The 20,374-nt window shown below is 39.1% G+C and overlaps 1 protein-coding gene across 1 annotated transcript; it reads left to right on the plus strand.

The window, feature by feature from the left end:
* The first annotated feature begins 414 nt into the window (after positions 1 to 414).
* On the plus strand, positions 415 to 18,075 carry ifngr1l (interferon gamma receptor 1-like). Its single transcript, XM_015007498.2, has 7 exons — positions 415 to 620; positions 9,915 to 10,041; positions 10,392 to 10,576; positions 10,718 to 10,905; positions 12,552 to 12,714; positions 14,039 to 14,154; positions 14,241 to 18,075. The coding sequence occupies exons 1-7, from the start codon at positions 560 to 562 to the stop codon at positions 14,586 to 14,588; spliced, it is 1,188 nt and encodes a 395-aa protein (XP_014862984.2). The 5' UTR covers positions 415 to 559; the 3' UTR covers positions 14,589 to 18,075.
* Positions 18,076 to 20,374: the final 2,299 nt, after the last annotated feature.

A 20,374-nucleotide genomic window follows, 5' to 3' on the forward strand; every position in this document is an offset into this window, starting at 1 on the left:
CAAGAGCCGCAGAAAAGCAAACACTGCTTGAAACATTATCTGAGTCAGTACAACTGAATCGGATAAGAACTGTAATTAATAATATTCTGAAATGAAAATAACTAATAATAATAATAATAATAATAATAATAATAATAATAATAATAATAAGAAGAAGAAGAAGAAGAAGAAGAAGAAGAAGAAGAAAAGAACTTATGAATTATATTTTATATTTGTACGCAATGAGCCCAAAAATTTCCTAAACTTCTTGATATTTTTTTTCTTGTTTAATGACAAACTCTTTCCCAATTAAACTGAACTTTCGCCTTTGCCCCCCGCCTCCCAGAACACGATTCCGACATTTACAAGCTTTCCTAAACGCAACATGTGGTCATCGCTTATTAGCTCCACGGCTAGCTCCTCCCAAAGCTGGAACAGAGTAAAGCTCCCATTGCAGATGGGTCCAGTTCAGTGAGACGAGAAGTCCGTGTCTTTCCCGTAATTCTCAGATGTCCAGCGCTACGTGTCCTTCTGGTGTGTCGTAAAAGGTTGAGGACCAGCCGGGCTCGGACAGAACAGGATGGCTTTCACCAAATCCCTGCGGCTTTTGTTCATTTTCCCCTTTGTCTCAGCAACTCTGGGTGAGTAGCTCCCTAGCAGACGCCACACTCCGTGTTTACATCTGCATTTAGCAGTCATTTTAACAGCAATGTAACATTAAACGAGAACGTGGAGTTAAAATAAACGAAGGAAATTATTTGACTTGAAGTGTCGCTGTGAAACGGTGATGAGGAGGGATTGTGGAGGTTGAGTCGCAGGAAAACCTTGAATCCTAGATTAGCTGACAGCTAGCAGGCGCCATGACGATGAGCTGGAATTCCCTGGGATTCTTGAAATGAACTAACTGGTCACGTTACGACAATCCGCTCTGATCAATACGGTCTTATTTTGAAGCCGACGTCTCCGTGGGATTTAATTTGCAATGTCGCCCACCAGTTTGAAACGTGAAAGGAAATAATAAAACGGGAATTAATTAGTTAATGATGCAATAAATCCACGTGAATAGTTGCTCTCAAAAATACACCAACTTCGTAAATGAAGTTTGAGGAGAGGGGGGAGAAAAATAAATCGTCAGGCTTTTCTTCATTTCCTCTTTCTAGTTTTCGGCATTACCCAACATTTTGCTGTTCATTCCGGTATTATCTTACTGTTTCTAGAGAATGTGATGCAACAAAGCCAAAATACGTATTAAATGACACAAAGATCATCAGCAGCATGCATTTGTGTAAGTGTGTTTTTGTATCATATTTGCTGCTGCACACCCGGACTTCTTCTCCTGGATGTTTTGGTGTGAACTTCTCGTTTAAAGACAGCAGTAAATGATTCCCTGACCGGACATTTTAAACGCACTGGCCTTCCTCCAGCAATACGGCCCTGCAACCAAACCAAACTAGTAACATTATTTTTGTTTGTCTTACTCATGTGATTGTGACACTTATGCCAACAAAGCAGGATGAACACTTTTTAGAGCCTTTGGGCCTGAGAGCCTGGCGTATGCTTTTCAGTTTTTATTGTCTGAAGCTTTTATTCAGTCAATTCATCAACCCATCAATTGTTCACCAACCAGTCAGCCCATTTCTGTTGCCAATTTGTTTGACCATCAATTATTTGTCTATCCTTCAATTTTACCACTTTATATTCACCTGTTTGTCATACATAATCTGTCCATTCATTCACCTCTTCTGTCGTTCTTCTCCATTGTTTGCAGGTTTAACATCATCTAGAACTGTCCGCCTTTATTATTTATCTTTTTAAATTAAGATAGAGAAACGGAGGACACAGAAACCTTGTTGCATGCGCGCATCACACTAAACCATTTACATGTAATTCCTACCAGAATTAAATAGGCACTTCATCGGACCGGGTAAAAAAATCCACGTCAATGGAACGTGCAGCAAAAATAATTCCCTAACATAAAGACTGATTTTACAGTGAAGCTATATATATATAAAGAAAGTACACCCCTAAAATCTAGTTCGGTCTACGATGTCATGGTAGAGTCAGTGGTTTATGGTTTTCTACTTTATATCCCCTTTAAAACTAATAAACCAGGTCATTTGTAGGCTAAAATCTCAGGTTTAAAATGTCTGAGATCATTCAGAGAGAAACGAAAACATCCAATAAACACTGCAGAGTTTAAAGACACAATTATTTCATCAGGAAAAACAACATCGCTGCTGGAGTAATTAAAGTTAAGTGCACTGAGGGCTGACAGAGCTTGTTTTGCTTCAACTACTTAAGGTCTGCTATAGCTGGACCATAAAGTACCACACAGTTTACCACATTCGCTGCCAAGCTGTGGAATCAATAATAATCTACTATGACGTTGTGATAAAGTTCTAGATGTGTTCTACAACTCTACCTGGTTTTCTCAAAACCAATACAGGTAAACTCAAAATTATTCAACCAAGAGGTTTGTTTCTGCTGGCAAACGAGATGGGTACGTCTCAAAAGATGATAAAACGACGTGAAAGGCATTTTGAATGGTATTCTCAATTTTTACTTTTATTGAAAATCACTTGTTTGTTGAAAAGAAAAAAAGAAAAATTATACGATAGTCAGTGGAGGGGAAAAAAACAAACATTTCTGGTAATACAACAATCAGTTCCAGCTTTTTGCAGGTTTCCACTGGTTATTTTGATGAGCTGGTTGCTCCAGAACAGCAACATTGTATACATGAAGAAGCACCATGTTGGTCAAATAAAAGATAACTTTAAATCTATATGGCGGGGTTCCTCAAAACAAATGATTCAGCAACTTTTTAGATACTGAATCACCTATTTAGCATGCAGTCAAGTTCTCTAAAGGCCTCATTATTTGACTTGGATGTATTGAAGTAGAGACGTATCTAAAAGTTGCAGGACACCTGTATTTTTGATTGTGCTGTGGATATTGATATTGAATAATAATAATGAAAAAAAAACCACCTGAAGGACTCTCAGCTGGGGTGCTTTATTTAAGAGCAGCAGAGTCGCATTAGAGACGACGTAAAGATAATTTCCTGTGATTTTCTGACCGAGTTGACCCTCAGCTTCCATCTGAAGCCATTTCTTGTCGAACGTTCTAGTCCTGCTCAAAGTAAACCCCCCAGCATCCTCCGTCGTTTACCAGAACAATAATGACTCAATCAACGGTCTGCTGAACATCCTCACAAGGTCGGCAGTGAATCACATTTCCTGCAGAATTATCACACCAGTTGTTATAGATCTACCATTGTTTTTTTTTTGTTTTTTTTCTTTTGTACTCATTAGCTTAATGTTAGCTTAAGCTTTTATAAGATGGAGAAGCCTGAGCAGTTCCTGCATTTTCAGAAGTTAATATTTAAGTTTGAAGTTACTGAATACTTGACGGATTGACTTGTAGGAAAACTGGTGCTCCCACGAGTAGTTTTTCCCCACTTGGTCAAATTTCAACTTGGTTGAAATGTCTTTTAAAAGGCCCAGCGTAATGGAAAAAGTATCTGGTTTCATATTTATCTGTCTCATCTTAATGGTCTAAGCTGCATTAATGTTTGTCTCGTACTCTGACAAATGCACTTTCAACACTGAGTCAGCATAGTAAAAGGGATCTCTTATTTTTACCAAAGTGTTTTGTTCTTCAATCCGTCAAACAGGGAGCAGAACAGGAGGGAGAGGAATTGAGACTCTGAATTGAGTGATTTGTTTACCTGCTGTTGGTGGAAGTGATTTTTTTTTCTGTAAACGGGCAGTATAAATCTTTCTCACAGCGGAGTTCAGAGAACCGCCTCATTACGCTGAGGTAATAAAACAACTAGAGGGACGACTTTGTTTTCCAGCATCCGGCTCTTTGAACACAAAAACCTGAACGGAGAGCTAAAGGTTTTATTTTTCTAATTAAGTTTAATAACTTATTTTGACCTCTTTTTGCAAGAGCGTCCTGGGAAATACAGGCGGCAACACGGCAGATGTGAAACGCTGAACATGCAACAATCAGATGAAACATGGAAGGTGATGCAATGATGGATTCTTCACTTGTGTGGGAAAACTGATTTTTTTTTTTTTTTTGGTATCTTAACAGAACAGAAGCCAGGTCACTACTTAACCTATTCTTTAAAGTGAAAATGCAGTTCAGTCGTCCTGCATTTTCACTCTACTTGGATACACATTTTGATTAGCCCAAATGAAATGTCAACAAATTAGAGGATCGTAGATGTCAGCAATACTTTTGAGCGCGTTATATTAGGAAAATACCTCAAACAACTTTTTAGCTTTAGCTTTCTTACAGATCAGACTTTTTTCTTCAAAAGGTTTTCTTTATGATGCCTGCATTACTAAGTGCACATTCCAAGGGTACACAGGTACCAGGAATGTAAAGAGATGCTTTGGCAAGACTAGACAGGACGGGAAACTCGGTCTGACTTTTTTTTTTTTTTCCACACACTACCTGCATCAGAAATGCATCGTCCGTTACAAGTGCAGGTTTTAGGCATTTTAACCTTGGTTAAAATTATTCCACGGTTCACTCCCGTGTGCGCCGTTCACAACCCGTGTCTGAACGCCGCTCTTCATTTGCCAGCCGTCAACATGACGATAGGTTTCATGCTGTACATGACGTTTATACGCTCATAGTGGTGAAGACTTGTCAAAACTTGTGAATTTCAAAATGGACTCAATTTAGAGATGACCATGTGGATCGTTTAAAGTTTTTCCTGGACATAATTGGATCGTTAATAATTTAAATAATGTGTTTGTTTGGATTGTGACACCCCTAGAGACTGGAGTCTCTTAATGCGACTTCGGTGAAGCCGCAGAGAGACATTATGCATCTAAAAATAAGATTGTTGTGAAAACTTTGCTTCTCCTTTTGAACTAATATTTTATGACAAATCAGTGTTGTATGGATTTGTCACTTTACTCTGTAGTGGGATTTTTGTTTTGACCTTTTTTTTGTACTCTGTTATAAAATGTCCCATCAGTCTCAAAGAATATGACTTTCAGTTTTCTTTTTCGCCTTCACTCACTTCTTACACAGTTGCACCTGGTGGCTGGCTGCTGGTAGTTCAGCTTGCAGGTTAAAGTATTTAGCGACTTTGTCATTTTATCGTAAAGTAAACCTTCAGTTTTTGTAGTTTAATCTTCTCTCCTGTAAGACTCAACAAAGGTAATACCTCAGTAATAATACAGAAGGTGCAATTGTAGTTTCTCAAGTCTGAACATGGTTTATTTGCAGGTAAAATTGAGATTATTTAGGATGAATTTGACTGGCAGTGTGAGGAGTCATGGCTGGTTGAATCTGAGTCAGACAGGAAGTGTGTCGGTATCGGGTATAAACACGGTCTTAGTTTCTGACTTTGAAATCTAGACATAACCACCCGCGGGCGTTTCTGTGGATCCTGGCTTTGCGGCGAAATGCTTCGGGTTTGAACCTGTGGCTTTGGTGATCCTTCCATTACAGGATTAATGGGGTGGATGCTCTTCATCTTGAACAGGACGAGATGTTTGAACCTGTCGAAAAAAGTGAGTCATACGCTGATCCCGCTAATGCCACGCTTGAAAATAAATGAGTCACCGCATAGAGATGAAACCTGTCCTCCCAGAGGATGGGGGAATTTCTTAAATTGCCCGTCATTGATGGCCTGTGGAGGTTCCCCTCACGGCTTTGTCCTGTGGCCCAAATAATACCTCTGGGACGGTTTTGACGACGTCGGCAGAATCAGAGCAAAAGCACCCGATGACAAACTTGACCTGCTTGTGGTTTGACGGTTAGCAAGAAGTGAAATTCAGGTTTGAACACAAGCGTTACCTTAGCGAACACTGTAAGTGATGTGAAAGCAGAAAGTAAAACCGAAGATGGAGCAACTGAAATAATAATTTGGTAATTAACGTGATGAGGTCACGAGGACGTTTCATCAGTGAAACCGAACTAAAAGATGGTTGAAATGAGAAAAGCTAATGAAGAAAACTAAAAATTTCTTACTTGGGCATAAAAGTTTAATTGAAAGTCTTTCTTTTTTTCTTTTCCAAGTTAATATGCTGCTTCTAGTGTTTCTTAAAGAAACAGTTTCTGTGCTTCGAGCAGAAATGCACCAATTAATCGGTCAAATGTTTGAATTATTCAAATTACCTAAATTTCATTTATCCCTATTCATTGAATGCTTCAAAGCTAAAGATTCCCATAAGTTCTGCGACATCCAATTATTTTTAAGTGATTAAACAATCGGTCAAAGGTTAGATGTGTGTTTGGTTGCATGAATGGGGATAATTGAACAATTCCTACATCCATCAAGAGCATGCAGCTTCTTTTTTCTCCTATAATCTTAACAGGCTTAGCAAAAAAAAAAAAAAGGTGCATTGTAAGGTAGGATGTCAGAAAATTTGACATCCTACCTTACATCCTTTTGGGGGCCGTTTTCATTTCCGTTCGTCATATTTGTCGTCTACTGTACATGCATGAAAGGATGAGAACCATAAAAAAAAGTTCAAAGCGTTACAGTTTTGTGTTGCTATGATGTTGGTCTTATCTGATCTTAACGGGATGCAGCAGGTTTGCAGACTTCCTGGTGTGAACAGAGGCAGAGGTGTGACGGCGTCAGGCTTAAATGACTGACATGATTATTATGTGTGAATTTAAATCTGTCCAACTGGAAAATTAATGTATTAAATTCCTGAAACAGGGGAGGCTGTTTAGTTTGCAGTGAATAGTTCTGGGTCTCTCACAGGCGTCGTATCTTTAAAGTTCATCAGTGTTTGTCATTTGTAGGTTCGTTGCAGATTAACTCATTTTTGTTCTTCCACACAGAAACAACCTCTTTCTTTTAAAAGCCTCATTTCATCGAGATGTTGAACCCGAACCACATTAAAAAAAAAATCTAACTTTTAGTTTTGTTTGTGGCCTGTTGTCTGAAGGCATTCTTTCCTCACTTCTGCTGTTTGTTCACAGTGATGTGGTCAAAGTTTCTTCTAACATTTGCGTCTCAGCCGGCACAGAAATTGTGGAGGAAGTCTCATGTGATTTAGTATCGAGCAAAGGAAGGAAGGAAGGAAGTTGGGGAGCGCTGCTGGAAGACGTGTCGATGTTCAGTTCTGCATTGACACGTCTTCAATCGTTACCCAAGTGTCTGCTGGGTAACGGCTCAGTGAATGTGCCTGAAGCAGAACTATGAGTTTGTGTTTTAAATGCTTGTTTTACGTCACTTTTTTACATTGCACAATTGCTTGTGCATGTCAAGATTCTGTGCAGGACTATCTGGACAAACTTCCCTGATAACAATGGAGGACATTTTTTGTCATTTTGTTGCAAAGCACTGCTGGGAACACTCGTCTTTTTAGAAACTGATGCCATCTGCTCTTTCTCTTCCTGCTTCTGTTAGACTTTTTTTTTTTTTTTTTTTTTTTTTTGGATTGAAACAGTGGTTCTCCACTGGTTTAGATCGAGTTCTGCCTCAGAGGAGAAAACAAGATGCTGTCGAATAAGAAAAATTAGATTTAGTCAGTAGTGTTCATTTAAGTTATTTTCTCAGGCTGTATGAAGTAGTAAATGAACTGTTTTTGTCCAGTTCCCCTCAGTATAGAAACATGAGGTTTATGTTAGAGCTGAATGGATGTTTTTAGTCCAAATAAACTGCTTCACCAGCCTATTAAAAAAAGCAGAAATCGTTTAGAGAACCAAACAGTAACTTGGTTCAAAGATGGAAGTTGATCTATAGAACTCAGCATTTTCTATTGAGTTCTTGGCCTCCAAATTTTATTGCGATCAGCATTTGTGGCATTACAGTATTATAAATGTTGCACCGTGTCCATGGTCACAGTTCAGAGAGGCTTAACGTTCGTTCAGTTTTTAACCTGTTGAAACGAGGCTTTGGCGTCACGTTTAGAAAAGCTGAAATATAAATTAGAGAAATGAAATTACAAGACAAACATTATTGGCATATTATCCTGGTAATAATATAATGGTCTGAAAAGTTTGTCTTGTTTCATTTTGTCTAAACCAAAAGATTTTCACGTCCCCCTTTTTAAATTGTCAGGATTTTTTCCTCCCACCTGAATAAGGAAGGGAACATTAACGGTGTATTACGCCAACTGCAGGAAAACGAATGCCGTGTTTAAAAAGAGCGGAACTCATCGACGTACTGTGGTAGCAATATTAGGTATTTTTAAAGGATGTTGCCTGTTTTTTCCAGTAAAAGTAATTCAGTTTTAGGTACTTTTAGCTGTGCTAAAAGTACCTAAAACTCACTAAAGTACCTGTAGTGGTGATTCCTCATCACTACACTTAGGAAAGCAAAACTACGTTCTGTAGCAAATGAATTTGTTGGCTAACAAGGCATTTAAGGTGAACGTCATGCGCTTTAAATTTATATTTTGGTTTTCTCTCTGTGGCGGCAGACAATGTTTCTAATGTTAAACATCTAAAGTGTTAACTAACACAGAGCGCTTTCCTCCAGACTTCAAGGAGCATAAGTTCAGATTGACAGTGGTGTATTACCAGTGTGTGTGTGTGTGTGTGTGTGTGTGGTTGAATCTTGTGGTTGACAGCTTCAGCCGCTAACTTTAGTACTGTGGTTATCACTTTTTTTTATTTTTTTTACAGTGTATGACTGAGTTCCCACTCAACCCCTCTAACATCTACACTGAACATGCTTTCTTTTGTTTTGATTAGTTTTTTTTTTTCCCTGTGGTGGATCTTATTTGTCGTGCTTAAGATCACAAGAGGAAACGAAACTGAAAGGTGTTTTTATTTCTTCTTCATATGTTTAAGTGACTCATAAAAGCGTGGGTGGAAAATCTGTAAGTCATGTGACAGAAATTACAGAAAATGGCCAAAGTCCAGCTGAACAATGAATAAACTGATACGCTTCTCTTTCCCTTCATTATTATTTTTTACAGCTCTTGTCTCTAAGATGGTTAAGCCCGGCTTCCCTCTTCATAAATCACAGAAAATAAGTGAAAGCAAGTAGAGGGCAATCTCAGTCTACTGAAGCGTGGTTGCTGTTTTTGAATAGATGCAAGTGTTACAGGACTTTGTCAGCCTGATTATAAAGAATTGACTCTTCACATTAATTTTATAATGATGGTGCAAATTAAAATACAAAACTCAGCAAGGGAGTTGCCGGCAGCTGCCTGGCTGGAGGGAAGGCGGCAGTCTGCTTCAGCTGCTTTGTTTTAGAGGAAGTTTGTTTTCTCTGACAATGTTGGGAAGTTGCACGAAGGCAGTGGCTTCACAATGTCTTAAGATATTTTATTTATGGTCTAACAAAGTGCAGTAAATCAAGAGCTCATGTTGGACTTCTTTGGTTTGGGAGAAGACTACAGATGCCTCTAAAAATTAGAATGTCATAAAAAAAATTCAATATTTTTAATCCTATGAGAAAGTGAAACTTTATCTCTCTGTTGATTATTTATTATTGATAATAATGAATCAATATTAGTTTGACTTTCTGGAACTTAATTTAAAAAATACAATATTTATGATGTCGACACTTTTGAATCTGTGCACTTGAAAATCTATGCATCGGTTTTCCAACACTGCCCTCTAGTGGTGAACTCATCAAACGTGTCAGAGTCTGTATACAAAGGAGCTAAATGTATTAGATCATCATAAAGTTTAGATTTCAGCAGTTCAATTCAAAAGTTGAAACCTTGCCTAATTTAATTTATGTTTTTATTTCAGTTAATTTTGATGGCTGTGGCTTTCAGCTCAACGCAAACCTTCAAAATGCTTCAACAGTGTCTGGAAAAGTGTCCAAACACTCATGTTATATTTCATTTTATCCTGAAAAACAGTGTTTTAGGTTTTTATGTGCTGTAATGAATCTGCTGCACACATTCATCTTCATCATTCATCATTTTAGATGTGTCTGATCATCCAGCTCCTCATCATGTCTGCAGTCTGATCTGTGTTTTGTGTTTCCACAGTGGCTCCTCCGACCAACGTAACCCTAACCTGCCGCAACCTGCAGAACATTTTGTCCTGGGATTATGAGAACGATGTTCCTGGGGTTAGATTCCTTGTTTCGATCCGCTCTTCATCAGAAATCTCTGGGTACTTTTTATGTCTCTATATTGGTTCTGCTTCATCACAATATATTTTCATGGCATTTTTTTCCCACAATCTAATCAGTACAAAAATTACACTAGAAGTATATTTGTTGTTTTTAACTAAATATTCATAGTTGTCACCCTGTCCTGCATTTTATTTAGCTCATTAACTTACAAATTAGAACAGTGTGCTAGTATATAAGAAGGTGAGTAAATGGTTTTAGGTTAGAAAACTGCATTTAAATACAGAACAAAATCATTTTTCCAGGTTGCTCTTTCCCCTTTAACTGTTCAGTTGTCTCTTCCACCCAAAGCTTCAAGTAATTTTCTGTTTTTTGTCTTTTTTCTCACCAGCGACTGTAAAGAAAAGTGGTTAAACAAATCTTCTTCTCGACAAGCAGATCTTTCGCTTCTGTCAGATCCGGATATTATGTACCTTGTCGATGTAAAGGCTGTACTGGGGGAAGATAAGTCTGTTTCGTCTCCAGAGGATGGCATCGAATTTTCCTATTTCTCCAGTGCTCTGAGTGGTCAGAAATGTAAGTATATTCAAGAAGTAACAAAACTATCAGAGCAGCCCAGAGACGCTGTACTGAAGGCTCCAGGCTGCTGGGGTCTTTTTTTTCCCCCCAGTGTGATTAAAGTGTGTGTGTGTGTAATGATCCTTCGTCGTTTCTCAGGTCTTTTGGATATTCCACCCGTTAACATCACTACCCAGGAACAGCACCACATGCTGGTAGAGTTCAAGCATCCCTGGCTGGTGTACAAGGACGGGCTGTATAGATGTAACACAGAGAAGAAGAAGAAGAAGATGAAGAAGAAGAACGAACTACCAAACTTTAAGTACACCATCAATGTGGTTGGCCAGGTGAGACTGCTCCCTCCCAGTTTGGTCTTTTTGCCTTTAACTTTCATCTCTCCAATAATAATAAGTTTATGAACGATTCCCTTCTGGTTTTAGACCTCTCCACAGTAAACGGCTCCAATAAAAATCACAATCTCCTACTTTCATCTAACTACTGTCGTCATACTGGACTTGAATTCAGCCTTTATGTCAAATCAATCAATCAATCAAATTTTATTTGTATAGCACATTTCAGCAGCAAGGCATTTCAAAGTGCTTTACATAATTTTAAACAGTGAGAAAAAAATAAATAAAAATAAAAAGAAAGTAATAAAAAGATAAAAAGAAAAGATAAAATCATTCTGTTGGACTTCCTGTCCATTCAAGTTATATGATCTACTCAGATCTTCCATTTCTTAACACGGGTATTAGCCAGGCCCCGCAGCCTAACAGGACAAGGCCTCCAGCCTTGCAGCACCAGGCTCCATCCGCCTGTTTCGTGAAAATTTTGCGCTAGGACTTTCGCTGTCCTACGCGGATTTTGTGCATTAGTTGGTTACCTGTTAGTCTAGAATTTACAGGGTTTTATATACGCGCAATGACCCCCAGTCACTCGCAAATACATTGAAGGCATCAATTGCCATAAGCAACTCTAAACAGGTGGGTTTTAAGTTGAGATTTAAAGGCACCCAGTGTTTCAGCTGTTTTACAGTTTTCTGGAAGTTTGTTCCAAATCCGTGGCACATAGAAACTGAATGCTGCTTCTCCTCGTTTGGTTCTGGTTCTGGGGATGCAGAGGAGACCAGAACCAGAAGATCTGAGGGGTCTAGACGGTTGGTACAGCAATAACAGATCTTTAATGTATTGTGGTGCTAAACCGTTCAGTGATTTATAAACTAACAACAGTATTTTAAAGTCTATTCTTTGAGCTACAGGGAGCCAGTGTAGGGACTTTAAAACTGGTGTTATGTGCTCTATCTTCCTGGTTCTAGTGAGAACGCGAGCAGCAGCGTTCTGGATCAGCTGCAGCTGTTTGATTGATTTATTAGTCAGATCTGTGAAGACGCTGTTGCAGTAATCAATACGGCTAAAGATCCTCAAAGGATCCTCTGTCAATGAGGATGTGATGTCCACATCTTCATTGACATTGACGCATTGATAGACATCCTCTGTGAATGCGAATGTCTCATTCACGGAGGTCATCTGTCAATGACATCATTGTTTCTCTCAGTGACGGCGTGTGGGAGAAACACACCGTCATTGGAAGGGGTGTTTTTACTCCCACACACCCCTTCACTGGTTCATCTCCCACCATTCCAACCATTCTCAGCACATCTACCAAACATTGGGAAGCAAACTATTCCCAACATTCTTCTATTTCTTCTGGTGTACCACTAGGCTCAGTACTTGACCACCTTCTATTCATCATTTACCTCCTTCCCCTTGGTCATCAGAAAACACAGTGCAGACTTCCATTGTTATCCCGACAACATCCAACTCTATATCTCGTCCAACCATTGCTGCTTACACAAGCAAATATTGATGTTTGAATCTGCCTTCGCAGAAGCAACTGTGCAGAACTGCTTAGAAACCATTTGCTTTAGTTTTCTGTTTTACCTACAGTATCACTCTCAGTCTTATTAAAACGGTCCTGCTGTCTGTTCTTGAAGGATAAGCCCCACTCCTATGACTGTGAGGAGGATAAGTGCAAGATCAGACTGCAAGTGGACATGAAGCAGGACAAACACTGTCTGAAAATCAATGGAGAGCTCGAAATGATGACTGTGGTGACCACAAACGAATTCTGCACCGAGAAAGCCCCACCGCCTCTCAGTTGAGTAACGTTTCATTTGTTTAATTCATATAAGTTATGATGGTCAAGACTTTTTATGCAATATCAAGCCATGAACGATTTAAATAGATCAGCACAACTAACATTAAACTCAAAAAGACACTTTTAAAGCCTACCTCCATCTCAAAAATGCGTATTCAGTTCTGATCTGCTGCAAATGTGTTTCAGTCAGACACCAGCATCCCACTCCTTATGGGTAAAAGCCTCCAGTTCATTTATATTCCAGGGGCTTTTTTTTGTGCTGCAGCTATTTTTTTTTTTTTTTTAAACATCTTTGCTGAGATTTTAAGTTGGGCAGGAAAGACTGGCACTTCCAGGACTTGTTCTGAACCCGAGCCTGGTGGGCTTTGAGCCGCGCTTGGGATTGCTTGATCCCGTCTCGTCATCACAATTTCTCTCAGGATTTCCCAACACGTAACTGAATCCATCTTTTCCTCCACATGTTGCTGGTTTCCTGTGACACCAGTGAGCAACCGCCAATGCTTCACCGCTGACTTGGTGTTTTCACCTCTATCTCCATTCTTCTCTGGGGAGAAGAATCTACTGATGATGATGAACTTTATTTAAAAAGGGACGATGCGCAGCTCAAACCTAAATGTCACCATTTGATGCTCTGTACCAGACTACAGCAAAAGCTAATTCGTATCTGTAGAAAGCTCCAGTTTTGTTACATTGTGTGACGATTCTCAGAGCAGCCTTTGACGGCTTCCTCTTTCCGCCACCAGATGGCGTAGTTCGTGTTTCTAAAACTTGCTAACTTGTATTTTGTAACTGAATGCTCCTTTGTCTCTGTGTCCTCTCTTGTTTGTGCGTGGTGATGGACAAACTTATGCTTTTATCGAATATTATATTTAAGGAGTGAATAGTTTTGAGCCAATGGGATTCATTGTAAGCAGTATTTGGTATTTTACTGTGGAGGAAATTGTGATGACCAGTTTTGCTGTTCCTATCTGAGCAACTTTGACTGAAAGCAAATTGTAGTTGATTCTGTAAGAAAAAACTTAAGTATCAAAAATGAGAAACGAAGAAATGGAAAGTCGCTCAAAATTTTTTTTAATTTTAACAATTTAGAAGATCTCTGTATTGATAAAGACTGACGCCAAAAGAAAAGCTTCCTCTTCACCATTTATAGTTTTGCTCAGTGTTAGTTCACATAAAGTCGCAAAAAAATATGACGACAACATGGCAAAAGGTTCAAGTGGTCCAAATATTTTTTAATCTTGTCCAAGTCCACTTATATCAAGGTACCCAGACTTCCAGCTGCTGCCGGCTATAACTTTGCGTTTCTTCTTCTGCTTTGTTTAGATCGCACTGGCCTCATTGCTGGCATCACCTTCGCCATCCTGGCAGCACTGGCTGTAATTGCCGCCATGGTTTTCTGGAAACAGACGAGGCCCACCCTGGTTAAAATCAATTCTTTAGTACGTTCAGTCGATCAGAGCTCATCTGAACGGATGATTGTCTGTTCCAGCACTAACCTTGTTTTTTTTGTTTTCATCCGTTTTAGATGATCCGTAAAACAAACAAGCAAGAGTTTCAACCCCTTCCCGATGTTCCCAGTCCTGTGACAGTGAGCCCTTTCCCGATGCCTCCCGAAGATCCGCCTGTGAAACCCGTCATCATTCCAAAGACTGATGAAGACTACGACCAACGCATCAAGTTGTCACCCAACAACCAGGCTTTTACTGAAGAGCGAGAGGAAGAGAGCACGTCTGATGACCCGTACATGAGCGGGCAAAAACTGGACAGTGACTCTGAAGAGCCAGACATGGGGATAATCCCCTCTCCTTACGAGTGCCGCGGGGTGGTGGTGGAGTTGGCTCCCGAGGACCGCGCTGAGGGATACCGGGCCTGATTAATTGGTTTGATCTAAAAGAAAAGATTAACAATTTAATAATGGGGGGGTGGAACTCTGTTACATTCAGTCCTTCTCCTTCTCTTCACTTCTTGATTGTGAAAATACGAAGGCCTACGGACTAGAAAACCTAACTGTGTTTTCATACAGAGCCAAAATCACAGCTCATCCACTAGTAGTATCTAGCTGAGAATCATTATCACACAGCGACACCTGCTGGCTGGATACTAGCATTACCACATTTAATTAGCTATGAGCGCAACAGAAAAGAAAATCCTTTTAATTGCACTTTTTGTATATACTTTTTTTACTGCTGGTGTTAGAGTAGCAAGTTACAGTAAGATTTCAAATCACCTCTTAGCTTTAATTTTAGTGACTTTCGTTGTGTCGACTGCAGGTGATCTGAATTAGTTTTTCAGCACTTGCCATAATCAGAAACCTGTGAACTGAGATGTAGATTTTCTGAACGGTGCAGTTTGTTTCTTATATGTATAATAATTGGCTAAGTGGGAGTGTTTTTGTGCCTTTTATAATCAGTGCTTTACTGAGGTGAAACTAAAGATTAATGAAATTTTGGAGAATCATGAAAGTTGATGTCATTAAGGGACGCAGGTGCCAATCTTTGTCGAAGTGGGAAGTTTAAAACTTTGAGTGGGTCTTGTCTACGTTATCCAGCTGACTCAGCACTTTATTCCCTCATTAGCTCCTAATCTGAGGTTTTTACCAACCTATCAGCAAATCTCTCTTCCTTGCACAGGTAGAGGAAGGAGAAGCAATAATGGCAATCCCGGAAATATTGTATAAAAATATTAACTGGGAGATCATCTTTAGGCAAAAATGAGACCCAGGAAAGTCTGGAATCCAGATCAGATTATGGGATTGTGAATGATCGTCCCTCGCTCTAAAAGACCAGCCAGTAAAGTCGCGCGAACTGAGGCTGCACGATGTCGTTGGAATGCGCGATTGTGACGTTGTTGCTGAATATTCGTCCATTTTCATTTTCCCTTTTATTGTTTCCCCACTTCTGTCGGTGAGCTTCAGCGCCTCAGACACTAAAGACATGCATCAGCTGTGAGTTTCAGGGACCGGAAATGGATTAAATCAGACATTTTGCTTCCAACCAGTCATTGTATTATTCAACTCCACTGTGAACTGATATGTTGACAAATATGGTTGTGCCAACATTGGTTTTAATCTCCCAGCAGTCAGCTGAACATGTATTATTAAAGATGCATTCGGCTCACAGGATTTTAGTAATAAGTTAGCTCAGGTTTTTATTTTTCCCTGTCTTTCCCAAATGGGGTAAACATTTTTTATAAATGTCAAGCTGTGTGTTAGAGAATCTTTATAAATCTCTAAATTTTCAACTCTAAAAAAAACTGTGGAATAGCCCTTTATTTTCTTGATACTAACAGAAAGTACCAAAGTTGGAGCACCTTGTTTTTCATATTTTAAATTTAAACTACCTTCATTCTTCTTCTGTGTTGAAGGGTGAACGTCAGAAACATCTGACCCAGCTGCATGCCATGCCTTGTGATAAACCTGCTTCAGCTGTTTTATCTCGTCCTGATTTAAATATGCCATGATGGTGTTTGATCTGCCCTACCTTTTCACATACCTCGTTTTTATTTCCACTCCATTAATGTTTCAGCTTCAGCACTCCGATAGCTGAGTTTTGTTTTTGGTTCAAACTCGAGGCTAATTCATTTTCATGCTGCTGAGGAGTTGCATTATGATTTATTAAGATTATATTTTTCTTTAATTTTTATTTTTGATTCCCTCACTTGTAGAGAATGAGCCACTTTTTTAAACAATCGTCAACCTCTGACTCAGTAAGGCGTACCTGCTTGATAATTTCCCCCAGGAGAAGGAAAACCCAAAGAACTCGTCCATTGTGAATATAAAGTCATGTCAGTCGTTTTCATTTCAAAAGATTTTCCATGCTCGACTTTTCTTCACCTTCCCAAGTGGCTGGATTTGATGTGCGTTTCACTGAGCCCAGCGGTTAGCTAGCGTTAGCTAGCGGAGCCAGAAGGCTGGCGTGAAGCTGAGGGGCAGAGCTGCCAACTTGACATAAAGTACCGTAAATACTTTACCGGTGGAAACAGAATCCATTAATATCTAACGGTCAGTTCATGACGTCTGGGACAGAGAAAAAAACGTTGTGTGGCTTTAATGTTTGCGAGACGTCGCTGCTCGCCTCGTTACAGTTGAACGGAATCTGTGTCAGGTTTCTGTGCCTTCAGGAAGTTGCTGTGATAAAACGGTTTGAAATAAGCGCTTTATTGATCTTGTTAGTTTTATTGTTTTGGAAGTGGCATGCATTTTGTTGTTTATTTAACAGAGTGACATACCGTCTGGAAGTTTCTACAGGGGGAATACACACAAGATAAGAGACTGAAACTTTAACTTTAGCTAGCAGCAGTGATTTAGAGCATAGAAATGTTTTTTTTTTTTTTTTTTTTTTTTTAAATAGCAGCTTTTGTGTTTTAGGCAATAACAGGAAAACACTCAAATCCCAGAATACATGTGACAGCTTGAGCGCAGCTCTGAAAATCCAGCAAAGACTTAAACTACAGGATTCAGCCGAACCTCAACCGATCCAGATTCGAAATATTCCAAAACGTCGATGAAATTTAAGTTGAAGTTACACGTAAAGGTTTCTTTGCTTACTTTGTGTCTTCTGAAGCCCAAATAAGAAACTTTTGTTGCAGAATCACAGAAAGCTTTCTCTAAAATTAGTTCGACTGTTAAAACAACCAGTGTGCTGCTTCGGAGTTGCATGCTAGCCGAGCGGCAGGGCCTTTGACTGCTCCCCTCCACATTGTGGTTGCATGAAAAACTTCACAACATACTCAGAAATAAGTCTGGACTTATAAGTGTTGCTCACTACTTCCAGCTTGCTGTTTGTTCATCAACGTCTCTGTGGTTTCACTCACATTTCAATGTTTCACGTACACAAAAATGCATGCTTGTGTTTTTTTTGTTTTTTTTGTTTGTTTTTTACAAACGTCGATTGAGTTTATTAAAAAATGATGTCATTCTCATTTCTCTCATGTCTGAGTCTTTTCACTTTAATGAAGGGAAGTTGGCATTTCGATAAAGTGAGCCTCCAGATTACTTTATCGAAACCAGGGCCTAAACTCACGTCAGGCCCTGGTTTAAGGGAAGAACCGTGGCTCCCATTACAGGTCGTGACATTTGAATGCTCCGTGCGGTTCGTTCCTCTTACGCCGTGTGACGGGGAAGACGTTTTGTCTGCTTTTGGATTTGTTTCCTTCCTTCCTTTTTTTTATTTATTTTTCATTGTCTGACTGTTGATATGTCCATATTAGTGCTTCCTGTGCCAGAACTCATTACGTGTATTATCTTTTTAATTGGCGGGCATCTGGTCAGAGTTTCTTGTAATCTGCAGCAATTACTAACCAGCTTTGTCATTGAACCACCATTACAGATCATTGCAAATAAACTGCCTACAAACCTCGTATGTCCAGAACTGATTAACTTTTTTCTTTTTTTTTTTTTTTCAGCACTTTGACAAAACAACATAAAGTAGTGCATAGTTGTGAAGTTGGCAACACAGTTTGACAAAGACTGTATGAAGTTTAAAGTGAGTTTGTATTTATTGTTGCCGTGGTTGCAAGTGGCTTTGGGTTTCGTCATCACCTTCTTTGCACATCTACACGTTAAACGTTTGTTTTCTCATTCAGCAATTGTATTTAAGTCTCTACTTTGACTAGGACATTCTTATAAGTAAATAGTCTTTGATCTAAACCAGGTGTCTGCAACTTTTAAAATTCAAAAAGCCATTTTTTTTTTTTTTTTACCTCAGTCCAGTTAAATAGAACTCATTTAGAGCCGTTTCCCTTTAAAATAGGAAAACGTCTTTAGAAGCGCAATTTTATGGATGCATTTTTTCTTTTTTCTTTTTTTGCTTGGGTGAATGTTTACAAAAAAAATTGCAACCTAATCAGAAAAAATAGATTAAAGGAATATAAGACTAACACTTTAGGTGTGACTCAGCAATTCAGTTACTGTATTTCATAAGAAGACTGAAAATCTGCATTTAAATATCCATTTAAAAAAAAAAAAGTTTGTTCTCTATCACTTTTAGCTAAAGTGATAAAGCCATTGAGGGAAGGCCCAAACTGACTCCTGATCCGAACCAGTCCGTTTTCCTTCCTGTGCCGTTCCGGTCGAGTCTAATCTCGAAGCCGACTGTAGAACAACGGTCTGGTTTTTACCGGCCCAGCAGTTCTCCAACAGTGAACTTTACAGCTTTAATCATCCTGCTTATTAGGAATTAGGTAATATAGATGTAATGTTTTTATTAATATATGGTCAAACTCTTTATAATCCCTCAAACAGTGAAGTAACATTTTATCAGTGCATCAATTACTATAAAGAGTCAGAGCAAACACTCCTACTGCTTTAAAAATAAAACACACCTAGACTTCTTCAGTACCACTGTGCTGCTAAATGCACTTTTGTCAATCATCTTTTCAAATATAATTATTGGATGCTCTCAGAACCAACTGTGGGGGGGAAACGGTTCACACAGCTCCAGCCTGTACAACTCTGACTGAATACGGGGGAAAGTTTTCTTCACCTATGAAGATCAGCTAACATCTGAAAACATCTACCTTAACTAGATGACGTGTTTTCTAGTCTCTCTCGTATTTAACATTACATGTTTCTAGACTGATCCATTTAAGAGCTCTGGTGTGTTTAGGGTTTCTGCTGCCGGACGGATCTACTGTGACTTTCTTTAAACGGTTGTTTTCATCTGTGACTGCAGCTAATCCAGCGTAGTAACCATGGGCCCAGTGACTGCTGCTCTGAATAAAGTTCACCTGGATCAGCCTGTGAGTTCAGGTCCACACACACGTCTTGGTAGGTTTACAGTTCAGACACTTTTTTTTTTGAGTTTCAGATTAGTTAAAATTTACCGAATGAAAAGCTTAACACCTTTATTTTCTTCTCCACAATGTTCTCCCTGATCGGTTTGTCTTCTCTCTTCAAAAGGAGTTGCATGCCTTATTTTAAAGATTTTTATTTGAGAAAAAAAAAAGTTAACCACTTTGGCTGGACATTGGTACATTAAAATGCAGAGATTTGTGATTGACAACAGAAGAGAAAAGTTCATTGGTGTGAATTCTGCAAAGCTTTAATGTTTCAAGCATTAAAGCTGCAGTATTAAAAAAAAGTTATTTTTTTTACATATTTGTTTAAACTGTCGATGTAACAGCATAAGACATAATCTGCAAAAAGATCGATCTCTACCTGTACCTCCTTCCTGAGCTGCTATTATCCTCTGAAGAAACGCACCGCTCCCGACTAAAAACAACCAATCAGAGCCAGGAAGAGGGTCTGCTGCTAAAGGCCGAGAAACGACTTACTGTTGCAGAAAAAACTGTTTATCTGCTGTCATTGGCGGCCATGCTAACTAGCCTAGCATTCATAAAAGGCTATGCCAGCTACAGCCAAAACAGCAGGGAGGCTTGATGGGGATGAGCAGCGCCACACAAGATTGTGATTGACACCTCCTGGCTCTGATTGGTTGTTTCTAGTTAGCTGGATGAAGGAAAAGAGTTTTTTTTTTTCCCACAATTGTCTCATACAATCACAAGACGGAGACAATTTCAACAAATGAGTAAAACAAATGTTTTATTTTTTAGTTGCGTACTGCCATGAGTGTCCTAATAAGTTAGTACAACCAAAATCATAAATAGGATATAATATTCCTCACAACCGCTCAACAGCAATATAATTTTAGAAGCTGCTAT

This window comes from Poecilia mexicana, unplaced genomic scaffold (assembly GCF_051168715.1).
Source record: "Poecilia mexicana isolate PSO_F unplaced genomic scaffold, ASM5116871v1 scaffold_15, whole genome shotgun sequence".
In the NCBI taxonomy this organism is placed as follows: Eukaryota; Metazoa; Chordata; class Actinopteri; order Cyprinodontiformes; family Poeciliidae; genus Poecilia; species Poecilia mexicana.

Coding starts and splice junctions, on each gene's coding strand:
- ifngr1l (XM_015007498.2), top strand. CDS start 560: ATGGCTTTCACCAAATCCCTGCGGCTTTTGTTCATTTTCCCCTTTGTC. Junction 621..9,914: donor CTTTGTCTCAGCAACTCTGG/GTGAGTAGCTCC, acceptor GTGTTTCCACAG/TGGCTCCTCCGACCAACGTA. Junction 10,577..10,717: donor TGCTCTGAGTGGTCAGAAAT/GTAAGTATATTC, acceptor GTCGTTTCTCAG/GTCTTTTGGATATTCCACCC.